The sequence below is a fragment of the Malania oleifera genome, chromosome 13, assembly GCF_029873635.1.
Source record: "Malania oleifera isolate guangnan ecotype guangnan chromosome 13, ASM2987363v1, whole genome shotgun sequence".
Classification (NCBI taxonomy): Eukaryota; Viridiplantae; Streptophyta; class Magnoliopsida; order Santalales; family Ximeniaceae; genus Malania; species Malania oleifera.
Window position 1 is genome coordinate 47138122 of NC_080429.1, and position 25938 is coordinate 47164059.

The 25938-nt window shown below is 36.0% G+C and overlaps 1 protein-coding gene across 2 annotated transcripts in view; it reads left to right on the plus strand.

The window, feature by feature from the left end:
• The window catches only part of LOC131146609 (protein IQ-DOMAIN 31-like), a 36020-nt gene extending 13327 nt beyond the window's left edge, over window positions 1-22693 (plus strand). For both annotated transcript variants that reach the window (XM_058096299.1, XM_058096300.1), the window contains one exon: window positions 22468-22693. In XM_058096299.1, coding sequence (XP_057952282.1) covers window positions 22468-22499 — 32 coding nt within the window. In that variant the 3' untranslated portion in view covers window positions 22500-22693. The remainder of the gene's footprint in view (window positions 1-22467) is intronic.
• The last annotated feature ends 3245 nt before the right edge of the window (window positions 22694-25938 follow it).

Sequence of the window (25938 nt, forward strand, 5' to 3'; positions counted from 1 at the left end):
CTACTTCATGTTTTCCGGGCAAAAATAACCTACCTTCAACAAAAAAAGACTCAAAATATTCTCTTTAACACATTTTCTTACATAGGGAATACAAGCAGACCCATAGTGAGCTAAAATGGCAGAGAACACACTTGGATTCAAATGGCCACAACTTCTTGTAGGAAATTCCAATTAATGTGTAATATAAAAACACCTTGAAATTCATAGATGATGTGCATATTTTTTAGCTCTAGAATCTTAACAAAATTGAGCTCAGAAAAACTTGCTGGGTCCACAAGTTCAAGAACTGAATTTGTTTGCATCATTAAATCTCTTTCTAGCAACCCTAATTCACTAGAACTCTTTGAGAACACTCCGGTGTCATGTTCCCCTGGTTGAAGAAGATTCATCCTTGAGTCACATGTGCTACCATCACCATAAGGAATTTGTTCGCATTATTAAATCATATTCTAGCAACCCAAATTCACTAAAACACTTTGAGAACACCCCAGTGTCATGTTCCTTCAGTTGAAGAAAATTTGCCCTTGAGTCATATGTGCTATCATCACCACCATAATAAGGAGATAAATCAGCAACACGCAAGTGTTTGAAACATCATAATTAGGAAATTCAATTTTTCTAGTCATTCTCACCAATCTTTGAGAACTTTGAATAGACCAACTCTTGGTTTGTGCTTCTCAAACTGACCTTGAGGGAATCTCCCTTTCCCAAGATGAATCCAAACCAGATCAACTTCTCTGAATTCAGAAAACTTACTATTCTTGGTAGCTTGAGTACAATACTTATCATTTTGCTTTGCATTCTTAGGAATCTACTCATACAACTTCTGAATTTTTTTAGCTCTTTCTTCAACTTCACCGCTAAAGTTTTGAGTGGTTGGAAGGGGAACCAAATCCAATGGACCAATGATTCTGGCCATAGGCAGTTTAAAAAGGACTACAACTTGTTCTTTGGCTGTTTGGCTAGTTAAGTGATTGTATGCAAACTTAGGGTTTGCTTGGTATTGTTGCTGTTTTCTGTTTTTGTCTTTGCATGGTGAAGAAACAGATTACAAAAGCGTGTTTGTTTATGCTGTCAGTTTTCTGTTGTTGTTGCCAGTTTTTAGTTGTTTGCGAAACATAACTGAAAATCAAATTTTATGGTTTTCTATTTTGGTAACCTGTTAGATGTCTTAATATCTAGAAATAAATTTTTTTAATTAAATCATTCATTTTATACACTTTAAAATTAAAATTTAAATTAAATGATCATATGAATTTAAATATAATTAAAATAAAAATATACATAAATTTTAAAAAAGAATAATAAATCCAATTACAAAATATTTTTACTATTTTTAATTGTCATGTCCAATAAAATTTTTATTGTAAAGTAAACTTTAGAAGTATAACAATTAAGAAAAATAATTGTAATAATTTTATTTTTTTTATTATATTATTTTTTTAATGTGTATTATTTGTAATTTTATTATTTTTGTAGTATTATTTGATTTAAAGATGAAAATGGGCATATTTTAATTAAGTTTTTAATTTTAATTAGTTTTATAAATGTTAACCAAAAAGGTTGCTAGTTTCTGGTTTTTAATTATTGTTTCAAGTTTTTTGTTTTCGTTTCGACAGTTTTTGACAGTGATACCAAATGGCCCCTTAGTTTGTAGTAAAAACAAGATCCCAATCCTTGATATTCTTTTTAACAAAAGTCATATTTACAATCTTTGATATTCTTCTTAACAGAAACCTATTTACCACTTTTGTTTGAACATTATTTTGGGATGGCAAGTGGTGCTGAATTGAAGATAATAAGTTCCAAGCTTTCTCCAAATTGTGCACAAAAAATGACAACATGGAATCCTAATATGAAGTGATTGTTTTGGAATTCCATGAAGTTTGATAATCTCTCTAAAGTTGAGGTTGGCAACATTAGTAGCATCTAGAGCCTTTACAGATGGATTGAAATGCCATTTTAGAGAAATGATCCACCACCATGACTAAATCTTTTTTCCCTGAGCTTCTAGTTAATCCAAGGACAATATTCATATCGACATCTTCTCATGGAGCTTTAGCTACTTGGAGCGGAGTGTACAATCCCATGTTTTGAGTATGGGTTTTGGCTATATGGCAAGTTTTCCTATGCTAAACAAAGCTAGTGACATCTTTCTCCATATTTGACTAGTAGTTATTTTCTTGGACAAGAGCAAGCATTGTATCTCTGCCAAAATGTCCAGCCAGACCTCCACTATGAAATTAAAAAGATAATAGTGTCCCTTAAAGAACCTTGTAGAATGCACAAATGGTTCTCTTTGAAAATGAAACCATCCATTACTAGGAAATTCTTAGGAGGTCCGATTGCACATTTTTCCCATTTCTTGCTGAATTTGCCATCTGCAACTTAGAGCATCGGCAACAACATTTTGAAATCACCATTAACAACCTATAGTGCATGACACCCACAAAGTTTGAAGAAGCTACAATGTTTTTGTCAATTTTGGTCTGAATGAAACAATTGTATATTCAATTGTGTATTCTTTACATACTCGGGTCCCTATTTAACATGTACACAGAGAATAAAATATGGAAAAGCAGAAGAGGACACAACTTGCAGTTGAGATCTATCGTTTAGCTTCGGTGGGGGGTCTCAATTTATAGCTTCTGGCTTGTGGCAAGATCTCATGGTAGTTGGTGGTGACCCATCGTGGTAGGTGGCCGTCATTCATCAACCGTGGCCGTCATTCATACTGTAGGGATTTCTACAAAGCTATTTACATCCTAAATTATCTCTGTTAACATCCCCCCTCAAATGCTGGTAGATCAAGAAGCATCAATTTGTCAACCAACAACTGATGCCAGTGCCGAGATAGAGCTTTAGTGAATATGTTTGCAGTTTGATGTTCGGTGGAAATGTGAGGAAGAGTAATACTCGTTTGTCAAAGGATTCACGTATGGAGTGGCAATCGACTTCAATATGTTTCATACGCTCATGGAAAACAGGATTAGCGGCTATCTGAATAGCACTGGTAGTATTAGCATGAAGAGGAGTGGGATGAAGTTGAGAAAACCCAAGTTCACCCAATAACCCGTGAAGCCATGTGATCTTAGAGCATGTGGAAGACATAGCACGATACTCTGACTTAGTGGAGGACTTGGAAACTCTGTCCTGCTTCTTACTCTTCCAGGAAATGAGTGCACTGCCTAAGAACATGCACCAGTCAGTAACAGAGCGACGAGTATCCAACATCCAGCCCAATCAGCATCACTATACCCCACCAACTGTAAGGAAGATTCCTTAGGAAATAACAACCCGCGTGTAGAGGTGCCCTTTAGATATCGGATAATGCGGTGGACAGAGGCTAAATGAAGATGTCAGGGAACTTGCATAAATTGACTGACTTGTTGCACGACAAAAGAAATATCAGGACTAGTAATGGTTAAGTAGTTCAAACTCCCAACAAGCTGCCGATAAAGGATGGATCTGATAGAAGCTCGTCTGCCTCCTGACGAAGCTTAAGATTTACCTCCAAGGGACTAAGAACAGAGTTACCTGATTGGAGACCAGCCAATGAAATCACTTCCTGCGTGTATTTGTGCTGGTGTAACAACATACCAGTCGGAGTAAGCTGCACCTCAAGGCCAAGAAAGTATTGCAGGGGACCAAGATCTTTCATGTGAGGCCTTGAGATGCTATTGTAATTGCTGAATTAATGCAATATCAGAGTCACTAATTACAATGTCATCAACATATATCAAAAGCAATACAATTCCTCTAGAAGTCTTGCGAAGAAAAAGGGAGGAATCAAACTGACTTTGAGTAAACTGAAAATCAAGCAGAGTCGAACGAAATTTATCAAACCATGCACGCGGAGCTTGTTTCAGTCCGTACAATGATCGGCATAGCCAACAAGCCTTTGAGGAAAGTGTAGCAAACATGCCGGGAGGTGGAGGCATATAGATTTCTTCCTTCAAATCCCCATGTAGAAAAGCATTCTTCACATCCATCTGTTGGAGAGACCACCCCTGTGACACAGCAACTGCTAAGATAGTCAGCACAGTAGTCATTTTGGCAACAGGTGCAAGGGTCTCTTCATAATCAATACCATACTCCCGCCGGTTCCCAAGAGCCACGAGACGGGCCTTATATCTGTCCAGTGACCCATCATACCGAAACTTGACTAAGTACACCCATTTACAACCAATAGGTTTGACACCAAAGGGACAAGTCACAAGGTCCCAAGTGTGATTATCTTGAAGAGCTTGGATTTCTTCTTGCATGGCTTGTTGCCAACATGCTTGAGTTGCTGCCTGGGCATATAAGTGAGGGACAGAAATAGTGTCGAGAGTTGCAGTAAGCGAGGTATGAGGAAAACCATACCTATCCAATGGGCGTGTAATGCTCCGAGGAACCACAGAATCAGATGACGGAGTAGTGTCTGGAAGGGGCGTTGAAAAAGGAGGAGGACATCGATGATATACCACATCTGGTTTAAATCGCTCAATAGAAAAAGACACATCATCAAAAGCAGGAAGAAAAGTAAAAGGAGTATCAGAAATAACTTGAGACTGAGACCGAAAGAAAAATTGATTTTCGAAGAAAATCACATTTCGAAAGATTCGGAATTTATTTGCATGAGCATCATCACAAACAAATCCTTTCTGAGTAGGACTATAACCCATAAAGGCACACATGACAGACTGGGCAACAAGCTTGTGATGCTCCATAGGTGGAAGATGAACAAAACAAACACACCCAAAAGTATGAAGTGTTTGATACTCCGGAGATATGCCAAATAATCGAAAATAGGGCGAATCATAATTTAGAGTGACAGTAGGCAAACGATTGATCAAATAGAGAACAGTAGATAAAGCTTCTACCTAGAACTTGGGAGGTACAGAAGAACCAATCGACAATGTACGAACAACATCTAAAAGGTGATGATTCTTATGCTCGGCAACGCCATTTTGTTGAGGGGTGGAAGGACATGAATGCTGAGAGAGAATACCCTTCTTTTGGAGAAAAGATTGAAAAGGATGAGTCATGTATTCGCCCCTAGAATTTGAGCGTAAGATCTTAATACCGGTAGAAAATTGGGTTTCTACATAGGCAACTAAAGTTTGGAAGGTTGAGAACACATCAACTTTAGAACGAAGAAAATAGACCCATGTGAAACGACTGTAATCATCAATAAATGTCACAAAATATCTGTATTGAGCATGAGAAATAACAAGACTCATACCCCAAACATCAGAATGCACAATCTCAAAGCAATTAGAAGCACGACTACCATTTGTAAGGAAGGGTAAAGTTTTACTTTTACCAAGACGACAAGTAGCACAGTCAAAAGATACAGGAGAAGAAGAAAAGGAATCTTTGTTGTCCAAGAAACCATATTTCATAAGATGAGCCAAGACAACAGAATTAGGATGACCCAATTTCTTATGCCAAACTTCATTATTATTGGCAGTAGCTGTACAAGAAAGAGAAACAACATTAGGAATGGAAAATTGTAAAGGAAATAAACGTCCCACTTTAGGCCCCTTCGTGAGCACCGTCCCCGACACCTGAACCTGCACAAGACAACCATCATGAGAAAAATGAACATCATAGTTATTATCTACCATTTGACCAACCGAAAACAAATTGGTAAACAATCCAAGTGAGACAAAAACATCGCGAAATGAAGAGCCCAAATTACCAACAGCAATAATTGGAAGAGTACTACCATCAGCAATCTGAATATTTTGCATGCCCTAATACTTACGAACTTCATGGAGACCCGTCATATTACCAGTCATATGATTAGAAATGCCCGAATCAACAATCCAAGAAGTTGACTTAGTAGTCGTACCATGTAGGCCTAAGGCCGTAAAAGCAGACACAATCATCTGTTGGACCATTGCTGGTGTGAGAACAAACGAATTAGAGCTTATAGTGGGTGGCGCAGAAAAAGAAGAAGAGGACCGAATAGCAGCCTGAAAAGCTTGGGATTGGCGATGTTGAGGCTGCACTCGACATTCTTTGATGAAATGGCCTACTTTCTTGTAGTAGTTACTAACTTTCTTCGGACAATTACAAGCAATATGACCAAACTCCTTGCAACTGTAACACTGCAACTTGTTCCTCCCTCTCCCTTATGCTGCATATGCTACATTCAGAGCCTCATAAAATACCTTCTTAGAAGCCATACCCATCTGAGTGGATAACCGCAGTTCTTCACGCAACAAATCTCCCAAACAAATATCCAAAGAAGGAATTGGATTAAGGTTCAATAAATTGGCGTGAACGGACTCAAATTCAGGTCGAAGTTTCATTAAAAACTAATCGCGTCGACTCTCAGCATGAACCACTTGAAGAGGAATGAGTGCCATAGGGGGAACCTTAGCATGAACAATAGCAGAATATTCGCTCCAAAGATTAATAAAACCATAATAAAATTGTTCAATAGGTAAATTACCTTGACTGTAATTACTAATTTCCAACTCCAATTGGAACTTCTGAGCACTGTGATCTTGTTGGAAAATACGGTGGATATAATCCCAAATAGCCCGAGCCATAGTAAAACAGCGAAGATTGGTCACAAGATGAGACTCAATTGTCCCCAACAGCCAAGAGATTACCTTAGCATCCTTGACCTCCCATTGTGCAAAGTCCTTTTCATCAACGGGAACTTGAGCAGAACTATCAATATGATTTGATAATTCGTTCGCTTTCAAGAACATTTTAAATTGAAATTCCCATGTAGGGAAATTCTTTCCATTAAATCTAACAATAGTCTTTTGAATAGACATGATGAAAGGCACAAAGAAAAAAATAAGCCCAAGCAGTCTACCAAATAAACAGCAAGCCTGTCCTGCATATGAAAAATGACATAGCAGAGGAAGAAACACAGCACCTTTGTCGATTACGCTGAGAGGAGTTGAAGCTATTGACCACCACAAAAACTATTGACAGCCACAAAGATGCCCAGCCACCACGAAAAAAGAAAAACACCGAGATGAATAGCTTGCAATCAAGAACAGCGCATACAACTTAGCCCCCAACAAAACTCAATAAAACCACCAACGTGGACACCATAGAGAAGACCGACTCCCACGAAAGGCAAGACAGAACTTGCTGAAACCAAGAACAACGAACTCAAAAGAGGGGCTTTGATGCCATGTCAATTTTGGTTTGAGTGAATCAATTGTATATTCAATTGTGTATTCTTTACATACTCAGGTCCCTATTTAACATGTACACAGCATGGTTCGAAATTGTGGTCGCGGGTGTCGCGGGTCGCTGGTGTTACGTAACGGGAAGCGGGTGTAACGGTTGTGAATTTTTTTCGTGCATGCACAACCATGTCAAAATTGAAAAATAAGCATGAAATCCATTAATACATGATTTTTAATGAATTTTGAAGGCTTTCATTCAACCTACAAATGCTTTTTAATAGGCATTATGATTTTTTATATTAATTTTAGTGCGCTGTTTACAAAAAAAATCATATTTTTTTATAGTTTACATTACTTTAATGAGTAAAAAGATGTAGAAATGTAAGATTCAATTAATTAAAGTCATAAAGTTACTAAAAATGAATCAATACTCAATAGACTCAATACTCAAAATACACATTACATATACATGAATTTAAAAAGTGATTAATATCAAATATCAATAAATAGTTGAAAATACATGAATACAATACTACAAATTTATAACATAACACATGTCACCACCAAAAAGAATGACGTGGAGGGTCTTCATAATTTGCATCTGTATCTTGAGATTGGGATGAGAAATTATCTCCCCATCCTTGTGGAAATACATAGTTGAATAAACCCAAGTTTGCGTCATTTCGTTGTTGCTCTTGAAAATGTAGTGGTGATGAAAATTCTCCTGAATAATGTCTATAAGTTAGGGCAGGGGCTGGCTCTGGGTAGTGTGTAGAAGAAGACTCACTAGATCCTGAGATTCCTGATCCACTAGGATAAAAATGTGAGTCACGAGATGCATAATGTGGATATGCTGCATGAGATCCATATGATTGTGATGATGAACCATCTAAACCAAAGTCGCCAAAATTACGAACCACACCATATGAATCTTCAGTAGAATCACTAGGGTCACCACGAGCACTCCTTCTCCTGGGTTGTGAAGATTGGTTCCCTGGAGGAATACCTTGTTCATAATTTTCAGGTATGTCATGTAGTCCATAAGGATCAGAAGGATATATATCCCTTGCAAATGATGTCCCTGTGTCATATTCATAATTATATTCTACACCACCGCCTCCACCGCCACTGCCACCCCCCCCAACCCTAGCTCCAGCACCACTATTACCATCATCATCACTTGGTGGGCTCAAACCAAGATTGTCATCACTTTGTGTACGTTCAGGGCTTGAACTTGAATCATTATGCGCGTTTATTGGTGGTTGATCACCTCCTTTTGTAGTACCACCAACTTCTTCATTTAACCAATTTGAATTGTCCTGACCGTCGAGTAGTGGTGTCTCTCTCTCCTCTAACCATTGACTTAAAGGATCATCTTCTCGAAAATGTAGTCCAAATTGATAGGATTGAAACCCTCTTCAATTTCTCGTTGGCTTTTTCTCATTGTACGTCTTAACTTTAACCTCATATTGTAATGTACGAAAATAAGTTTTTGTAGTCTCATGTACTTTAATTTATTTCTTGTTTTCGTATGGATGAGGCTAAAGGTGCTCCAATTACGCTCACAGTTCGAAGCTAATGTGGTCTGGTTAAGAACTCTAATTGCTATTCTTTGGAGCTCAGGAGCACACAAGCCATAATGAATCTACCATTCAGCTGCATGAATAATTAAAAAGAGTTTTATGTTAGTATAGCGTATATTTCAAAAGTCAAATTTGAACATAAAGAGAGAAAATAGAGTCATTCTCCATTATTTAGCTATATAGCCATATTTACCAGGATTTGTTTGTTTCACTGCCCTTTGAGCCAACGGGGTTCCAAAAGTCTCCTGCCTATCTCGATATAGCAACAACTAAAAAAAGATGATTGTGAAATATAATTAATTAATTAGATGTATTAATAATTATTCTTGAAAGTATTACAGAATACTAGTACAATTCATTATTCAATTTAATGGAACCAATACTTACTTGATTAATAGCCTGAATTTGAGTATATATATCGGGTACCAACTTGGTTATTATTTTTTTAACTCCATCCATGATTTCTCTAACAACTTCAGGAGAGGGTGGGGCGCCATAAAGAAATTGTGGGTTCAAAAAATACCCTACAATTTAATTTAGAAACATATTAATCAATAGTTTTCTAATGCAACTATGCATAATTTAAAAGTTAAAATAATAAGAAATTGTATTTGATTTACACTTACCAGCAGTGTGCAAATTTTGGTGCAACTGAAAATTCCACCGGTTGTCAATAATTTTCCAATAGTCTTTGTAAATCTGGCAATCTTTTTGAATGACCAACTTTGCCCTATCAATTGCCTCGTATATGAAGCCCATGGTTGGTTTTTCATCACCATCAACCAATTTAAGAACTTTCACTAAGGGTTCTTGCACTTTAATTATATCAGAGGCCTTTTGCTAAAACTCTTTGCCTAAGATAATTTTCTTTGAATCATATGCTGGGCCTAATTTTGCCATCCCAAACCTTGAGTTTTTCCAAGCATCAGATGTAAACATTTCCCTTAGTGCTTGTTTATGCCTGACAATAGTCTCCAAAGCAATGAAATTTGTGGCAAATCGAGTGATGGCTGGGCGAAGTAACTCTATTATTTGTGAATTTCTTCATGAAATTCACTGTCCATGTGTGGTTGTAAATAAATGAGGTTATTGTTCTTGCATCTTCTAAGACCTTCTTCTCGTTACTTTTCTTACTAATATCTTCAAGAATAAGGTCTATGCAATGAACTGCACATGCTGTTTAATAGAGATTGGGCCTCTTCTCCATTAATAATTTTTCTCCTGTCTTCATTGCAGCTTCATTATCAGTCACTACTTGGACTACATTTTCCTCTCCAATTTCTTCAACCACATCATCCATTAATTTGAAAAGAAATTATAGATTCAATAATTACTACTATTTAATTAAAAACATGTAAGTTCATAATACTATTTGCATACAATTAAAATTAGATGAAACACGGTGCCTCTATCACAATAAACTGAAAAGTTTATAATGTGTTTTCTAGTTGGTCCTAACCAACCATCACACATAAGGGTTATACCTCTCTCCTTCCAAATTCCAGCAAAAGAAGCTATATAATTTTTCATTTCTTGATACTCTTGCTCCAAATAAATTTCAGATATCTCATAGGGTGATGGACCCTTCACCCCCTTTCCAACCTCTGCAGCAATATCAAGCATAGGCTGCATAAATGGAGAGTCAGCTACATTTGCTGGAATCCGATTATAAATTAGGAATTTTCCAACTGCTTTTCCTAATTTACTTCTTAAACCTTTCAGTAACTTTGTGTTGATTTTTGGTTGTTTCGCACTCTTGCTTCTTTCTAAAATAGGATCCATTGCCTTTAGTCTAGCTTCAGGGGCATCAGGATTAATCCATTGTCGTCCACTACCTCCAGCTTCTCGACCACTATGAGATTGAGCTCCTGCTCTATTGAAACCACTGGTAGCACCACTGCTAGAGCCACCTCCCTCTTCATAAATATTACCCCCTCTAGATGTTTTGCTCGAAATCTTTGTCTCTCTTCCCATTGTTGTTGTGATCGTATGCTTTCTTGTCGAGCAAATCTTATACTTTCTTCTTCCAAGTCTTCTTCATCGCTCAAATTCTCAAAATCTCCTCTAATTTGGGCTTCTGCTTCTTCTTGCCTTTTTTGTTTATCTCTTTTCTTCTTAACATACTGTTGTAGATGTTTCATCATTTGTTCTCTGACTTGTGTGGTCACATTTGAGCATCCAGCTACTTGACCTTTTTTATGTGCCAAGTGTTGTTTCAAGCGTGTAATGCCCCCTTTAATTATCTTCCCACATAACTTACACATAATAACGTGTCTATTACCGTCCACCGCAGTACCAAAATGCCATCCAATATCCTCACTAGGTAAGTTCTCATTTCCTCTATCACGTGACATATTGATAGACTTAATTTGATGATCTCTACACAAAATATAGAGAAAATATAAAGTTACAACCTTTCTAAAAAAAATGATAGGAATAATATTATAATTAGTAATTTAGTAAATATTAAATAATAAGTACTAAATAGTCTTTCTAATTTTAAATACTTATTACGTAAAAATAAAATATAATATTTGATTAAAAATAATAATTAATGTTTAATTTATTTTTATATTTAAATAAGCAAAATTATAAAATATTAGATATTTTATTACAAAAAAATATATTCCTTTAACTTTAAAAAGATATTTTCATTATTTTTTATAACTTGATTTTATTTTCATTTATAACTATAAGAAATTAACATTGTAATTTTAAAGGTGGAAAAGACTTGCTCTACTTTCATATACATCACAGCATCACTAATAGAGATCCATACAGTACAAATTGACTATTTAATTTTTTTAAGCATTTTTTCAGTTTATGGATTAAAATAAAATTTTTCTACAAATTCCAGTAGTAAACTAGTAATTAGTAAAAATCTGAATTATTAATATATTAACTATTAGGTTAAAATGTTTTTTATTAAGTTATCAATTTTTACTTTATTTGATAACTATTAACTAAAAACAAAAAATAGATCATGTAACGATTTATTTTACCTAATTTTAAATTTAAGGTCAAATGATGTTTTAAAACTTAAAAAATATTTATAAATAGGAAATATGTGGTGAAACTAAATTTTCCTAATTACCTTTCAAAAAATATAAGACAATTAAAATATTTATAAATTAAGAAAATTTTAGTTTACATAATTATTACTGTTTTCTAATTTTTTACTCTATTAAATTACTCTTTTTTTAATTCAATTTAACAAACATAATTTACAACAAATTATAATTAAAAAAAAAAAACATAATAAAAAATTTAAGATGTGGGAAATTTTTGATCTTTGAAAAAAAAAAAAAAAAAAAAAAGAGCTGCATCTATGGGCAAGGCCTAAGACTAGAAAAGAGTATTTTTTGTACTAATGTTGTATCTTGGAAGTTTGTAACCATAATACTATTACTAACGGTGTCAGCTTTCAAAAAATGTTAATGCAATACCATATAAATGAAATTGATATTGTATATGACTATAATAATTTACAAGAAAAAAAATGCTGTTAGGGGAAATAATTATGCAAAATGTTGTTTTACTCACAAATATAAAATAGCATAGAAATAGAACATGAGAAATTGTCCACTCCATATTTTTGGAATGCCATGTCATACTCATTTATTTTAAAATAATATATATTTTATATGCAATGAAACCAAAAGGAAAGAAAGAATACGTATGCCGATTTGGAAGAATGAATAAAAGTATGTTAATCAAAACTGAATATGACATGCTTAAATTGTTTAGGAACTAATTTGCATATTAAATGAATCTGAAATTTTAAAGCTTTTTACTCTATTAAATTACTCTTTTTTTTTAATTCAATTTAACAAACATAATTTACAATAAATTATAATTAAAAAAAAAAAACATAATAAAAAATTTTAGATGTGGCTCTGGGTGTTGAGTGTTACTAAAATTTTAGAGCTTGTCTCCTACGTGAGATGAGCAGAGGCCAGAGAGTCTAAGACTCTAAGTGAGACCGAGAGAGGGGAGGCGACTCGGAGGACTGGAGGAGCCTCGAAGCCTCGAAGCTTCGTGCGACGACTGGTGGAGTGCTGGCTGGTGGCGGCGAGTGTGACGACTGGTGGAGGCTGCCGAAGGGCTATCGATGACTCCAAGCTCCGTGCGACGACTGGCTGAGGGCTGGCTGGTGGCAGCGAGTGCGACGATTGGCGGTCGGCGGATGAAGCTGCCTTCGGCCACTCTCAAGCTTCGAAGGAAGGCTAGACGAACTGACGAAGGCTGCGAAGATGAGTAGATCAGCTCAGGCTTTGAAGGAGTGAAGGCGTGAAGCCTTCTTATAGCTTCGGCGGCTCGGTCAACAAAACTTCAAGTAAGTTTTTTTGCTCTTTGAATGTTAGATTTAGGTAGATTGAATGGCAGATGGGTGCTTGGGACTCGGGAAAGGGGGAAAGGAACGTTGCGCAGCAGAAAGGAGATGCTGCAAGTTGTCGGCATGTAACGGTCCGTAATGGACCGTTACGAAGTGTAACGTTGGGGTAACGGCCGTTATGGACTGTTACGGAGACGTAACGGCCGTTACGACTGTGAATTTTTTTTGAACCGCATTATCAGCCCATATCGGTTTCAGAGTCCTTGATTTACGTTACGTATCGGCCGTTACACTACGTAACAACCGTTATTTAAAACCATGGTACACAGAGAATAAAACATGGAAAAACAGAAGAGGACACAACTTGCAGTTGAGATCTATTGTTTAGCTTTGGTGGGGGGTCTCAATTTACAGCTTCTGTCTTGTGGCAAGATCTCATGGTAGTTGGCCGTCATTCACCAACCGTGGCCGTTGTTCATACTGTAGGGATTTCTACAAAGCAATTTACATCCTAAATTATCTCTGTTAACAATTTCACAGTCAGAAAAGAGCACAAATGGCTTAAGATGCAAATAATGAATCCAAGGGTCCAAAGCATGAACATCGGCTTAAAATTCTTTGTCATGAACATAATATTTTTATTCGATAATCACTAATTGATGCAAAGTATTGCATCAATTCTCATGCTAGAAGCATCAATTCTCATGTTAGAAGCATCACATTCAACTTTAAAGACTTGATTAAAATTAGTAGTGAAACAATAACTGCATTTGTCACCTTTTGTTTAATGAGTTTTAAAAATTTTCTTGGCTTCATTAGCTCTTTGCTTCTTGAGATTCCCCATGAAGAAGCATATATTTTTTTTTTTGAGTTTTACACTTCACTTTGCACTGATCCAAGTACCCTTTGAAATCGAAGACCCTCTCAATAGTTTTAAGAACCATCACTTGAGTCATGATCCTAAATATGATAGTAGAGACTGAGTTAGAATTATGGAGAGAAGTTTTGAAATCTAGAGGCTTTAGGATAAGTAGAAATAAGACAGAATATATGAAATGTAATTTTATTAATGATAGGCGGAATATTGGAGACAAAGTTAAACTTGATGATGAAGAAAGAAATAACACTTGTAGATTTCGATACCTTGGATCTATTATGCAAGTTGAAGGAGAAATCGAAATGATGTAATGCATAGTGTTAAAGCAGGTTGGGTAAAATGGAGAAGTGCTTCAGGTGTGCTCTGTGATCATAGAATACCCTTAAAATTGAAAGGGAAGTTTTATAGGACAGTTATAAGACCAGTTATGTTGTATGGATCGGAATGTTGGGCAACAAAGAAACATAATATCCAAACAGTAAAAGTTACCGAGATGAGAATGCTTGGATGGATGAGTGGTATAACATTGAAAGATAAATTAAGGAATCAACATATTCGTGCTAAGTTAGGTGTAACTCCTATAGAAGATAAGATAAGGGAGGGACGACTCATATGGTATGGACACTTGCAACGTAGGCTAGATAGTGCACCTGTGAGGAAGAGTGACTTAGTTACTATGAAGGGCAATAGAAGGGGTAGGGGTAGACCTAAAATAACTTGGGAGGAGATAGTAAGGATTTAATATCCTTAAATCTATCAAAAGTAATGGTCCATGATTGCATAAATTGGCGGAAAGGGATTCATATAGCCGACCCTACCTAGTGGGACTAAGGCATGGTTTTGTTGTTGTTGTTGTTGTTGTTATCATTGTTTGGAATCATTTTCAAAATCATTTTCATTGCCAACATGATTCTCATAACATTCAAAATGTTGTTGGAGTTCCTGGATTTTCCTTCTAATCTCTGCCTTCTAATCTTAACCATTTCAAAATCACAAATATCACTCTCGTGTTGTTCTCATGCACGAGGACCATGAGCTAATGAACAGCCTTGAGAACCTTTGCTTTGATACCGACCAATGCCGGGTTTCTAAAAATGAGGAACTAGAGTCTAGCATATTACACACCACATAGTCACACAAAATAGGTAGCTTTGCTCCCCACTCTAAAGATATAGAAGCAAAGAAATTCACCAATTGAAAGATACAAATAGCTCACCATTTAGAGACACGAAGTTTAAAAGATGAAGTTCACCGCAAAAAGAGATGCAAAATTAAAGTGTAACAAGGCAAAGTCCAAATTACCAAATTTCATTCAAAGACATTCTATATGGCTTTTAGGGTGCGCCTCAGTTCAGTGGCTAAGCTTTACAGGATTGTATTGTACATAATTGGACTAACTATGAAGGTTATCTTGTCATGTGTTTGATTTGTTATCTGTAAGGAACAAAAAACTTAGATAACTATAGGTTAAGCATTTAAAAAACCAAAATAACCTCAATAAAAAGCAATATTATTTAGCATTGTTATAATTTCATTACCATATTCCTCAATTTAATCTGTATCCATGTTCAAGAATTTGCCTTGTGTGGGTCACATAACCACCAAATACTAGAACCTCCCGAAGTTCCTTGTCTAATCAAAATGCTCCAATCTAGCGAACCCTAACATATCCATTATGCTACCATCAACGAAACATGAGACAAATGATTTTACCTTGGATTCTTACAATAGATGGACGGATCCCCCTACCCTTACTCCCTCTTGCAGATTACAGGTCATCTTATCTTTCCTCTAGATGGATATTTCTCCTTGATTATTTTGCTATTAAAACCGTTGAATTGTCAAAAAAAAAAAAAAGTGGGGGGGGGGGGGGGTACTTGGTATGATGCCAAATTGGAAGTAGCGTGGTTCACTAGTGGTGGTGGCAAGGCTAGTCGACATTGCCAGGCTTGATTGGCTGTGGCAAGATTCACTGATGATGGTGGCATGGTGATGCAGGATCAGCATCAAGGATCCGTAGCATTGGGGGAGATAAGATGAATTTGAAGAGTTGGGGGGAGGGTTGAGAGGAGATACAAAGGGGGAACTCATGTTAAATTCAAATTCATCAACTTCCTATAACATGGCTTTCATAATAAGAAAGCCTCTTCAACGAAATTACCCAAATACCCCTAAAACAACATTACATTACAAACATACCCCTAGAACACACAAATATTACAAATAAGTGCCCAAATACACATAATCCTAAACTAAACACGCAGTTAGCTACTAACTAAACCCCACAATTCCTTGACCCGATTCTTCTTAATTATTCTCTAACAAGGATCTTCCCAAGGTCTTGCTTCTTGTCCCACATCAACACTCCCCCAGATAGAAAATATTCGTCCTTGAATTTTGAAATGTTGGAGGATCAGAAGTAAAAATCAAAACTTCGATTCTTTGAAATATAGTGTTTTGAGTGAGATAAGAAATCATGCTCCATTGGCAGCACCATATCGACTTGGATTGAGAATTAGCATAAATGAACAAATTAGGGATGACAAACTCAATAATATGAATATTTGAGAGACTTTGGATGTCTTTAAACACATGTATTTCCTTGCTCGTAGTGTCTTCAAATCGAGTAATTGTGATTGATTCTTTGTCTTGGCTGATTGGTAGAGCTAACTTCAAAATCATTTTCTTCTCATTATAGTGGAAGCCATGTGTATTCTCATGTCCTTGACTCACACCCAAATAAGGGGAACCCAATATTCATGGGTATGATATCACACCAAACATTATCAAAGTAGTCATCCATTTGGATAGAAACCAAACATCTTTCATAAACATTTAAGGTAGTGTTATTAATGCAAGATATCTCATAAGGCTCTGGGTGAGGTTCTAGATGAAGTTGCATTCAAGGACTCCATTTGTAGAAACCATATTCATAGGGCATCATCAATCAATGATGATAACTCCGCCCGTGATGTACTTAATGTCCTAATTTTTTCACACACAACCAGTCCCAAGCTCGGGTAAAACAGGAGGGTTGCGTTAGGTAGTTGACAGCCAGCATAAAATTTATTAGATCACTATGATATGAATCCTTACCGAATATTTGCTGGGGCGTCCCCTATGAGTGATGCATTGCACTTATACCACCTGAGTGTAGCGAAAAGTGGGCAAGGGTGGGCTAGGTCATTGCCCCGAAGCGACGTGCCGTGTCTGCGCTGGGGTACGGTGTCAATTATGCGAGGGTTCCTGCATCATTTTGGATGTGGCCAGGTAAGGAAGTTAGTTCAGGAGACTAGGATTAGATTAGTAACTTGAAATATAGGGAAACTTACAGGTAAAAGCATGGAAATTGTGGACACAATGATTAGAAGAAGAAATAATATAATTTGGAAAGAAAAACATAAGAATGGACTAAGAATTATTGTAGACAAAAACTTAAAAGGTAGTGTTATTGATGTAAACAAAGTAGGGGATAGAATTAAAAAAATCAAAATGATATTAGGCCAAGAGATAATGAATATCATTAGCGCTTATGCTCTTCAAGTAGGCTTAGCAGAAAATCTTGAGAGACAATTTTGGGAAGATATATATAGTATTATATAACGCATACCAAGGACTGAGAAAATATTTATAGGAGGAGATCTGAATGGACACGTTGGAAGGGATAATAAAAGTAATGAGAGGGTACATAAAGGATATGGATATGGAGACAAAAATGAGCCCGAGGAGTTGATCTTAGATTTCACTATGTCATATGATTTTAGTATAATGAATACTTGCTTTAAGAAGAGAGAACACTTAATAACCTTTAAAAGTGGACAAAATAGAAGTCAAATAATTTTTTTTCTTTAACTAGGCGGGTAGATTGTTTATCATGCAATGATTGTAAAGTTATTTTAGGCAAAAGCCTAACCACACAACATAGAATCTTAGTGTTAGATATATGTATTAAAAAATGGAAGAACAAGGATAAAATAAACTAATGTAAGAGAACTAGGAGTTGGAACCTAAAGGGAGAAAATATAATAAAATTTAAATATAAAAAGATCAAAGATGGGGATTGGACTATAGAGGATGAGATAGATACAAATACTCTTTGGCGTAGATTAGATAGCTCTATTAAAAAGATAGTAAAAGAGATTTTAGGTGAATCAAGGGGAAGATTCTTGAATAGCAAAGAAAGTTGGTGGTGGGATAAAGATGTCCAAAATGCCACAAAGACAAAAATAATTTGGTATAAAACGTGGAAAAAATGTAGAAACATGCATAACTTTGAAAAATGTAAGGAGGGGAGAAAAGATGTAAAAAAGGCCATTAGTGAAGTTAAATACAGATCATTTAATAGTTTTTATGATAAATTAGATACAAAAGAAGGGGAAAGAGATATATTTAAACTTAATAAAGCTAGAGAAAGGTAGAATAAAGACTTAGGAAATGTAAAATGTATAAAAAGTGAGGATGATATTGTCTTGGTTAAAGATGAAGACATTAAAGAAAGATGGTGAAGTTACTTTAGTAAGTTGTTTAATGAAAATCGAATAGAAGACTTAAGCTTAGATTTTACAAATGAGGAAAAAACAAAAAAAATATGAGATTATTCGCAAAATTAGAGTTAATGAAGTTAAGTTTGCGCTAAAAATGATGAAAATTGGGAAAACTGTAGGATCGAATAACATCCAATTGAAGTTTGGAAATGATTAGGTGATAACAGAATTATATGGTTAACTCATTTATTTAATACAATTATAAAAATTAAGAAAATGGCAGATGAATGGAGGAAAGCACTTTAATACCTATATACAAAAATAAAGGAAATATTCAAAATTGTAATAAATATCGTGGAATTAAACTTGAGTCATACAATGAAACTATAGGAAAATGGTAGTTGAACAAAGATTAAGGTTAGAAACGAAGGTCTCAAAAAATCATATGGTTTTATGGCTGAGAGATCTACCACAGGAGCTATATATCTTTTAAGAAGATTAATGGAAAAGTTTAGGGAAAAGAAGAGGGACTTGCATATGGTAATTATTGACGTAGAGAAAGCATATGATAGGATACCTAGGGAAGTTCTATGGTGGGTTTTAGACAAAAAAGGGTCTATGTAGTAGGAATATTGATGTCATTAACGATATGTACGATGGAATAATGACTAGCGTATGGACTATAAATGGAGAAATTGGCGAATTTCCAATCACCATAGGTGTACAACAAGGATTTGCTTTGAGCCCTTATTTTTTTCGCTTAAATGATGGACCAACCGACTTAAGAGTATTCAAAATGAGGTTCCATGGTGTGTGTTGCTTGCAGATGATATTGTATTAATTAATGCAACTAGGGGTGCAGTAGAGGCTGAGTTAGAATTATGGAGAGAAACTTTGGAATCTAGAGGCTTTAGAATAAGTAGAAATAAGACAAAATATATGAAATGTAATTTCAGTAATGGTAGGAGGAATATTTGAGACAAAGTTAAACTTGATGATGAAGAAATAAATAGCACTTGTAAATTTCGATACTTTGGATCTATTATGCAAGCTGAAGGAGAAATTGAAGATGATATAATGCATAGAGTTAAAGCGAGTTGGGTAAAATGGAGAAGTGCTTCAAGTGTGCTTTGTGATTGTAGATTACCCTTAAAATTAAAATGGGGACTTTTATAGGATGACTATAAGACTAGCGATGCTATATGGATCAGCGAAGAAATAGAATATCCAAAAAGTAAAAGTTGCCGAGATGAGAATGCTTAGATGGATGAGTGGTATAACACTGAAAGATAAATTAAGGAATGAACATATTCGTGGTAAGTTAGGTGTAACTCCTACAAAAGATAAGATAAGAGAGGGATGACTCAGATGGTATAGATACTTGCACCGTAGGCCACATAGTGCGCTTGAGGAAGAGTGAGTTAGTTACTGTGGGGGGCAGTATAAGGGGTAGGGGTAGACCTAAAATAACATGGAAGGCGATAGTGAGTGAGGATTTAATAGCCTTGAATCTGTCAAAAGAAATGGGTCATGATGGCATAAATTAGCAGAAAATGATTCATATAGCCGATCCCACCTAGTGGGACTTGAAGTTTGGTTTTGTTGTTGTATCATCCATCAATGATGATTTTGCAAACATTTCCTCCACACCTGAGAAAGGTATGGAAAAGCTTGAGGTGCCCGGGTATGATAAATGGCATTCCTTTGTCTAATAATTTGTCGCCATATTGTTCGATTTATACTTATATACACTGCAACTATATATCACCAAAAGTAATTGACACACTTGCCCACAATAATCAATCTAGTCATGCAAAACCATAAATTTGACTCCCAATTTTCAAGAACTATCTTCAATTCACCTTGAAAATTCGCAAAATGCAGCTATAGAACCTGGTTTCTTGTGCTGGCAGCGACAATTTCTCACTTTTTGTATCCAATTATCACACTTGCAAAATATCCAAGACTCGAACCAAAATATCATGCTGCAGATCAAAATCTCAGGAGAAAACACCAATTTCTCGTGGCTGGAACCAATTTCTTGTGATCTGGAAGTTGCAGAAGATTCCAGCAAGTATTCTCACGTGCCTCACTGGTGTGTGGGGCGCGTGAGTTGCTGGCAGCAAGTCTCTGGCAATGAAAATTGAGGCGAAGGTAGGTCAGGGGTTGGTGAATGCAATGGTGGTGGTGGTATGAAGAAACAAGCATAGGAAACTAGGGTATTTGAAAAGCTGATGCTACGCAATCTTTCGCTGGTGCGTGAGACCACACGCCTGGTCCAACGGCAATGAAAATTTTCTGTTATGCCTTTGGTGGGTGTCTCTCTCTGTAGGTGTGGGAGGGTGTTGTGAAAATTTTCAAGGGAATGGATGTTTGAAGAAGGGGGACATGACAGGAATTTTTGGAAGTTACAGTTGAACAAGAGAAGAAGAGGAGAAGAATTAAAGAGAGAGAGAGCAGGGGGGGGGGGGGTTGGAGAATAGGCAAGGACAGAGTAGAAGATTCAAAAACAGAACAGGGCTTAAACAGAGTAGAAGAGAAGGAGAAGAAAAAAGACGATGATGGGGAAGAAGAAGAGAAGTAGAGATGAGTGAGGGGAGAATGGGTGGATTGAAATGGAAGATGGAGATTGTGGTTGGGTTCTGATACCAAATGATGCAGGGGCAGCAGCAAGGATCTGCAGCCATGGGAAAGATTGGAAGAAATTGAAGAGAGGAAAGAGGAGGTACAAGGGGGAAACTCACGTTCACTTCAATTCAAATTCAACAATAACTGATTTCAACATGGCTTTTGCACACTATTTATAAGCAAGCCTCTACAAGTGAAATTACTCATATATCATTAAAACTATATTACATTACAGATATACTCCCTAGAATACACAAATATTACAAACAAGCCTCCAAATACACATAATCCTGAAGTTAACACACAATTAGCTACTAACTAAACCTGACAATCCCTTGACTCAATTCTTCTTAATTATTCTCCAACAAGGATCTTCCTATGGTCTTGCTTCTTGTCCTACATCACATGGCTAGTTGGTGTTGCCAGGCTTGCCACAGTAACTTGCAATGGTACCCAACTGAAAAGATGTCAACTTCACCCTCTATCTTTGCCCCTGTGACCTAAAGTAGAAGGAGAAAAACACAAGCACACTTGGGAGGCATCGTCATCTGTTTGACACTTGTGCGGCTGGCCGGTGGGGGCTAACCTGCCAGACCTATCCCACATAAAAGGGCTAAGCCCCCTCTTCTTGGCTAATACAATTTTATGGGTGAGTTGCACCAAACATGAGCCAAGAGTTCTTAGCTTAGCCTACCATAGCTTAGCCATCCAAGCATAGAAAATGTTACTTCATGTTTCTAGGTAAAATAATTGACTTTGACTGAAAAAGACTCTAAACACACTCTGTTGACACAATTTCTACATGGGGAATACAGATCGACTCATATAAAGCTTAAAACTGCACACTTAGTTCAACTGACCATAACATCTTGTAGAGAACTCCAATTATTGTGTACTCCATTGAAAAATCACTTTTTCACCTTGAAATCCAAATATGTGCAAAATTTAGGTCAAAATTGGGCCAAAAAACTGCTGGCCCACAATGGAATTTGTTTGCATCATTAAATTACATTCTAGCTGCCCAAATTCACTAGAACTCTTTGAGAACACTCCTGTGTCATCTACTCCAGCTGAATTATGATTTTAATTTCTAATCTTGCCAACAGAAGTGCATATGCTCAGGAGTTTGTCCAGTTATTCACTGTGTATTCTTCAAGAAGAAGTCCGTCATTATTTTGTTGTCATCTATTAAAAAAAAAAAGGGAATAGTGCTAACAATGTGCTTATTCATCTATTTTATACAATAAAATTCTCATTCTGATGCACAAATGGCAGGCTATTGAAAATTTTTTGGAATATTTATGTTTTGGCAGAACAAGGTTATTGAAAATTAACTTGTATGAAATTTATGAAATTTTCAATTGCTTCTGTTATTTTCCCTGCTTAAATTATTTGAGTCTTGTTGATTTTACAGGGAAGGCAATTCAGGCTGAGTGGAGAAGGTGATTTTTTTTTATAAATATTTGGTTTCGGTAATTTACAGAAGGAGGATGCAGTTTATCTGTAGTTTTCTTTTCTTTTTCTCCTGGCTATTGGTGTATAACTAGGAGGCCAATTGTAAAACCTGAAAGTTGGTCTAATAATTGGAAAGGTATGAATGTGTGTCATCTGCTAGGACTCTACCTGGTTTTCTTAGAGCATTTTGGGCGTTTATGAATGAATGTACATCAGAGTTGTCGTGGTTTTCTTTAACTGCAGACGTACCTTAATTTGCACGTGGTTGTGTTTTTTTTCCTGATTCCTACTCTTTATCAGAGTTGTCCTCTTGATTGTCACCATTTTCACTTGGATAATACCTTTTCTAACTTACTCAGTGGGTATGAAATAATTGCTCAAGTTATCTTGTAGTTGGTTTTGCATTTTGTTGGGGAGAGGGGGAGCGTGCTTGGGCATACAAACAAGAGGCACAGGTTTTACGACCTTCACTTTTCACAGAAGCTTCACCCATGGTCAATATTAAACAGCGTTATACCCACCATTCATCAGGAAAGGTATGCTTGGTGGTGTTCTGTTCTGCATGCTAGACAGCTTTTGTAGGTTCGTAGTCCTACCATCTTAAGATATTGTGTGCCCCAAATTTTTTACTTGTGTTTGTTCAAAAGAACATTTTTATTGTTTGATAAACAATTTGTGCTTTGAAATTTTAAACAATTACGTTGGTACAGAACATATAGTTTCATTCCCTTCAACTGGTTGGTTAAAAACAGAATCATTGAAAATGGATTCAAGATTGAAGAACTTGGCCAACCCCCTTGGTACGATACAAAAAAGGATCTAATTTACAAGAGCAATATTGGTACAACATCAACTGATCATATAAAAAAAGGATTTTCTCCCTTGGTACAATACAAAAAAAGGGTCTAATTTACAAGAGCAATATTGGTGCAACATCAACTGATAATATAAAAATTGGATATTCCCCTTGGAACAGAAAATATACCTGATGTGCCAACCTTCCATTGAAATTCTAAACTCCATTCCTAAAGTACCACACTATCAGTATGACTTTTGCACAGAATATCCCCAACAACATAAACATAAAAATCCATCTCTAAGTCCTCTCCAACCTAAAGCTTTTCTAAGCAAATTGTTAATGACATGTTGAGAATGATGAAGTATAGGGGGATTGAACAATAGAGGAACACATAGGCATTCAAATTAGTACATATAATCAAGAATACTGGTGGAAAATGTAACGACCCAAAATTACTACCATATATATATATATATATATATATATATATATATATATATTTATAATAACTCTACAACTGAAACCATGGTAGTAATGATCATAAAGTCATCTCGGACCTAGAGTGGGGTACTAGGGATACTTCTGTCTATATTCACATTCTATCTATGCAGTGGAATCATAAACAACAAAGTGGGAAAAACAATACCAGAACTCTTGTGCTATCATATATACATAATTTCGTTTTCCAAGGTACTTTTATAACCCAGATGTACAAAACATTTCTACATACAAAAACAACTCTCACCAGCACTTACTTTCAACACACTCTCTATGCTCTGCCCTGGAGCTCTAAGCTCGATCCTCCTGGGGTCCTGAAATATTGGAATAAGTATCGAGGTGAGACACCACTCAGTAAGACAGGATAAGTTAATACCCGTGTGTGGCATATGAGTTTTTACACCCATAACATAACTGTTAATTTAATCTGTAACTGAATTAGCAATTTAATATAAATACGTAGTACAACTCACACCTATGCCATTTAAAATACACATTTTCTATTTGAACATACTTCTAGCTGTATTTGATAGTTTATGTTTCTGTAACTCTATGTATATATATAACTGTAAAAACTTCCCTGGATGGATAACTGTAATCATGAATTAACCCTGCATGATCGAGTTGTGCGCCCTATGCACCAGACTTAACCATGGCTGGTCGCCCCGTGGGCCGGATTTAACCATGGCTGACCTACCAAGTTAAGTCAAACTATAATCCGTCTATAGTACGATTGGCCTACTCAACCTGGTCCGGACTGTCAGGGAGCTCCTCTACTCTCCTTTGAGGCACAATCAATTGTCATTCCACACTCTATTTGAGATGTTTGGTTGCACTATCTATACTATATTAGTTACGGTACCGTGTTCTGTGTTTTATTTTGGTCCAGCAGGGTTCTAATACTGTATAATACTATTTCTGTATATTATTGTTTTACCGTGATTCTATGATAATTGTAATACCATGATTTTGTAATAACTGTAATATCATGGTTTTGTAAAAGCTGTAATATCATGGTTCTGTAAAAGCTATAATATCATGGTTTTGTAAAAGGTGTTTAAAATTTTGAATTAAAACTCTATACTAAAACTAGTATTTTTCATGCTGCACAATTTGGGGTAATACTCAGAATACTATAATCTATATGAGAAAACTGTATTTTACTACTATATGGGAAAATCATATTCGATGTATGGAAATAATAATATATATCATCTATAGGGTTTTTCTGAAACCCAAATTTCTAAATTTTTCCCAAATGTACATAACATGTGAAAAGCCATAAATTTCCATACTCATAAATTCATATCTTGTAATATTCAGAAAATCATATATGGATTTTCCATAATTAAATACTATACTTTAACCTGTAGAATTTCTAAAACTAACTGGCATAACTTACTCCCCTTACTGAGAGGGTGTTTACTATGATCTTTAAACCCACGCCCGTGGCGTTCGGAGTTCAAAACCCTGAAATCATATATCCCAGTTCAATCAACTCAACCCCAGAATTATAATCATTTAAACATCCCCAGGCCTAAACACTCCATTTAATCAATTAAATTCCAAACATTTAACATATTTATCACCCTTACCTCAACTTTGGAGTGTTTCCCAGGAACCCCAAAACTTAAAACTGCTCTGATCAACCTATTAAGGGTTGCTTGTAGGACCCCGTAGCGAAGTCTGATCGTCGAATCGGGTTGTAATTGGAGAGAAATCAAAGAGAGAAGGGAGAGGGTTTCGTGGTTTAGAGAGAGGGAGGGAGAGATTAATTTTTTATTTAAATGAAAATAAGCTTGCAGGATTCCTTTTAATTCAGAATTGCCAGACAAAAATGTCGACGGTTTGGTTAAAAAACCAAACCTATTTTCACCATTTTTACCATTACTAGGTTGCGGTTAAACAAAATCGTCGATGGTTTTCTGGCCTACCACCAAACCAAATTTCCTTCTTTTCTTTGTTTTCCTTATTACTTCAATTTTCTAGGTCTCTACATTCTCTCCTCCTTACAAAAATTTCGTCCTCGAAATTTGCTATCTATCACATTTTCCAACCTTAAGGAAAAATATCACAATTTTATTAATTACCCTCGCTTATGGCAGATGAATACTGTGGTTACAAGGGAGGGTC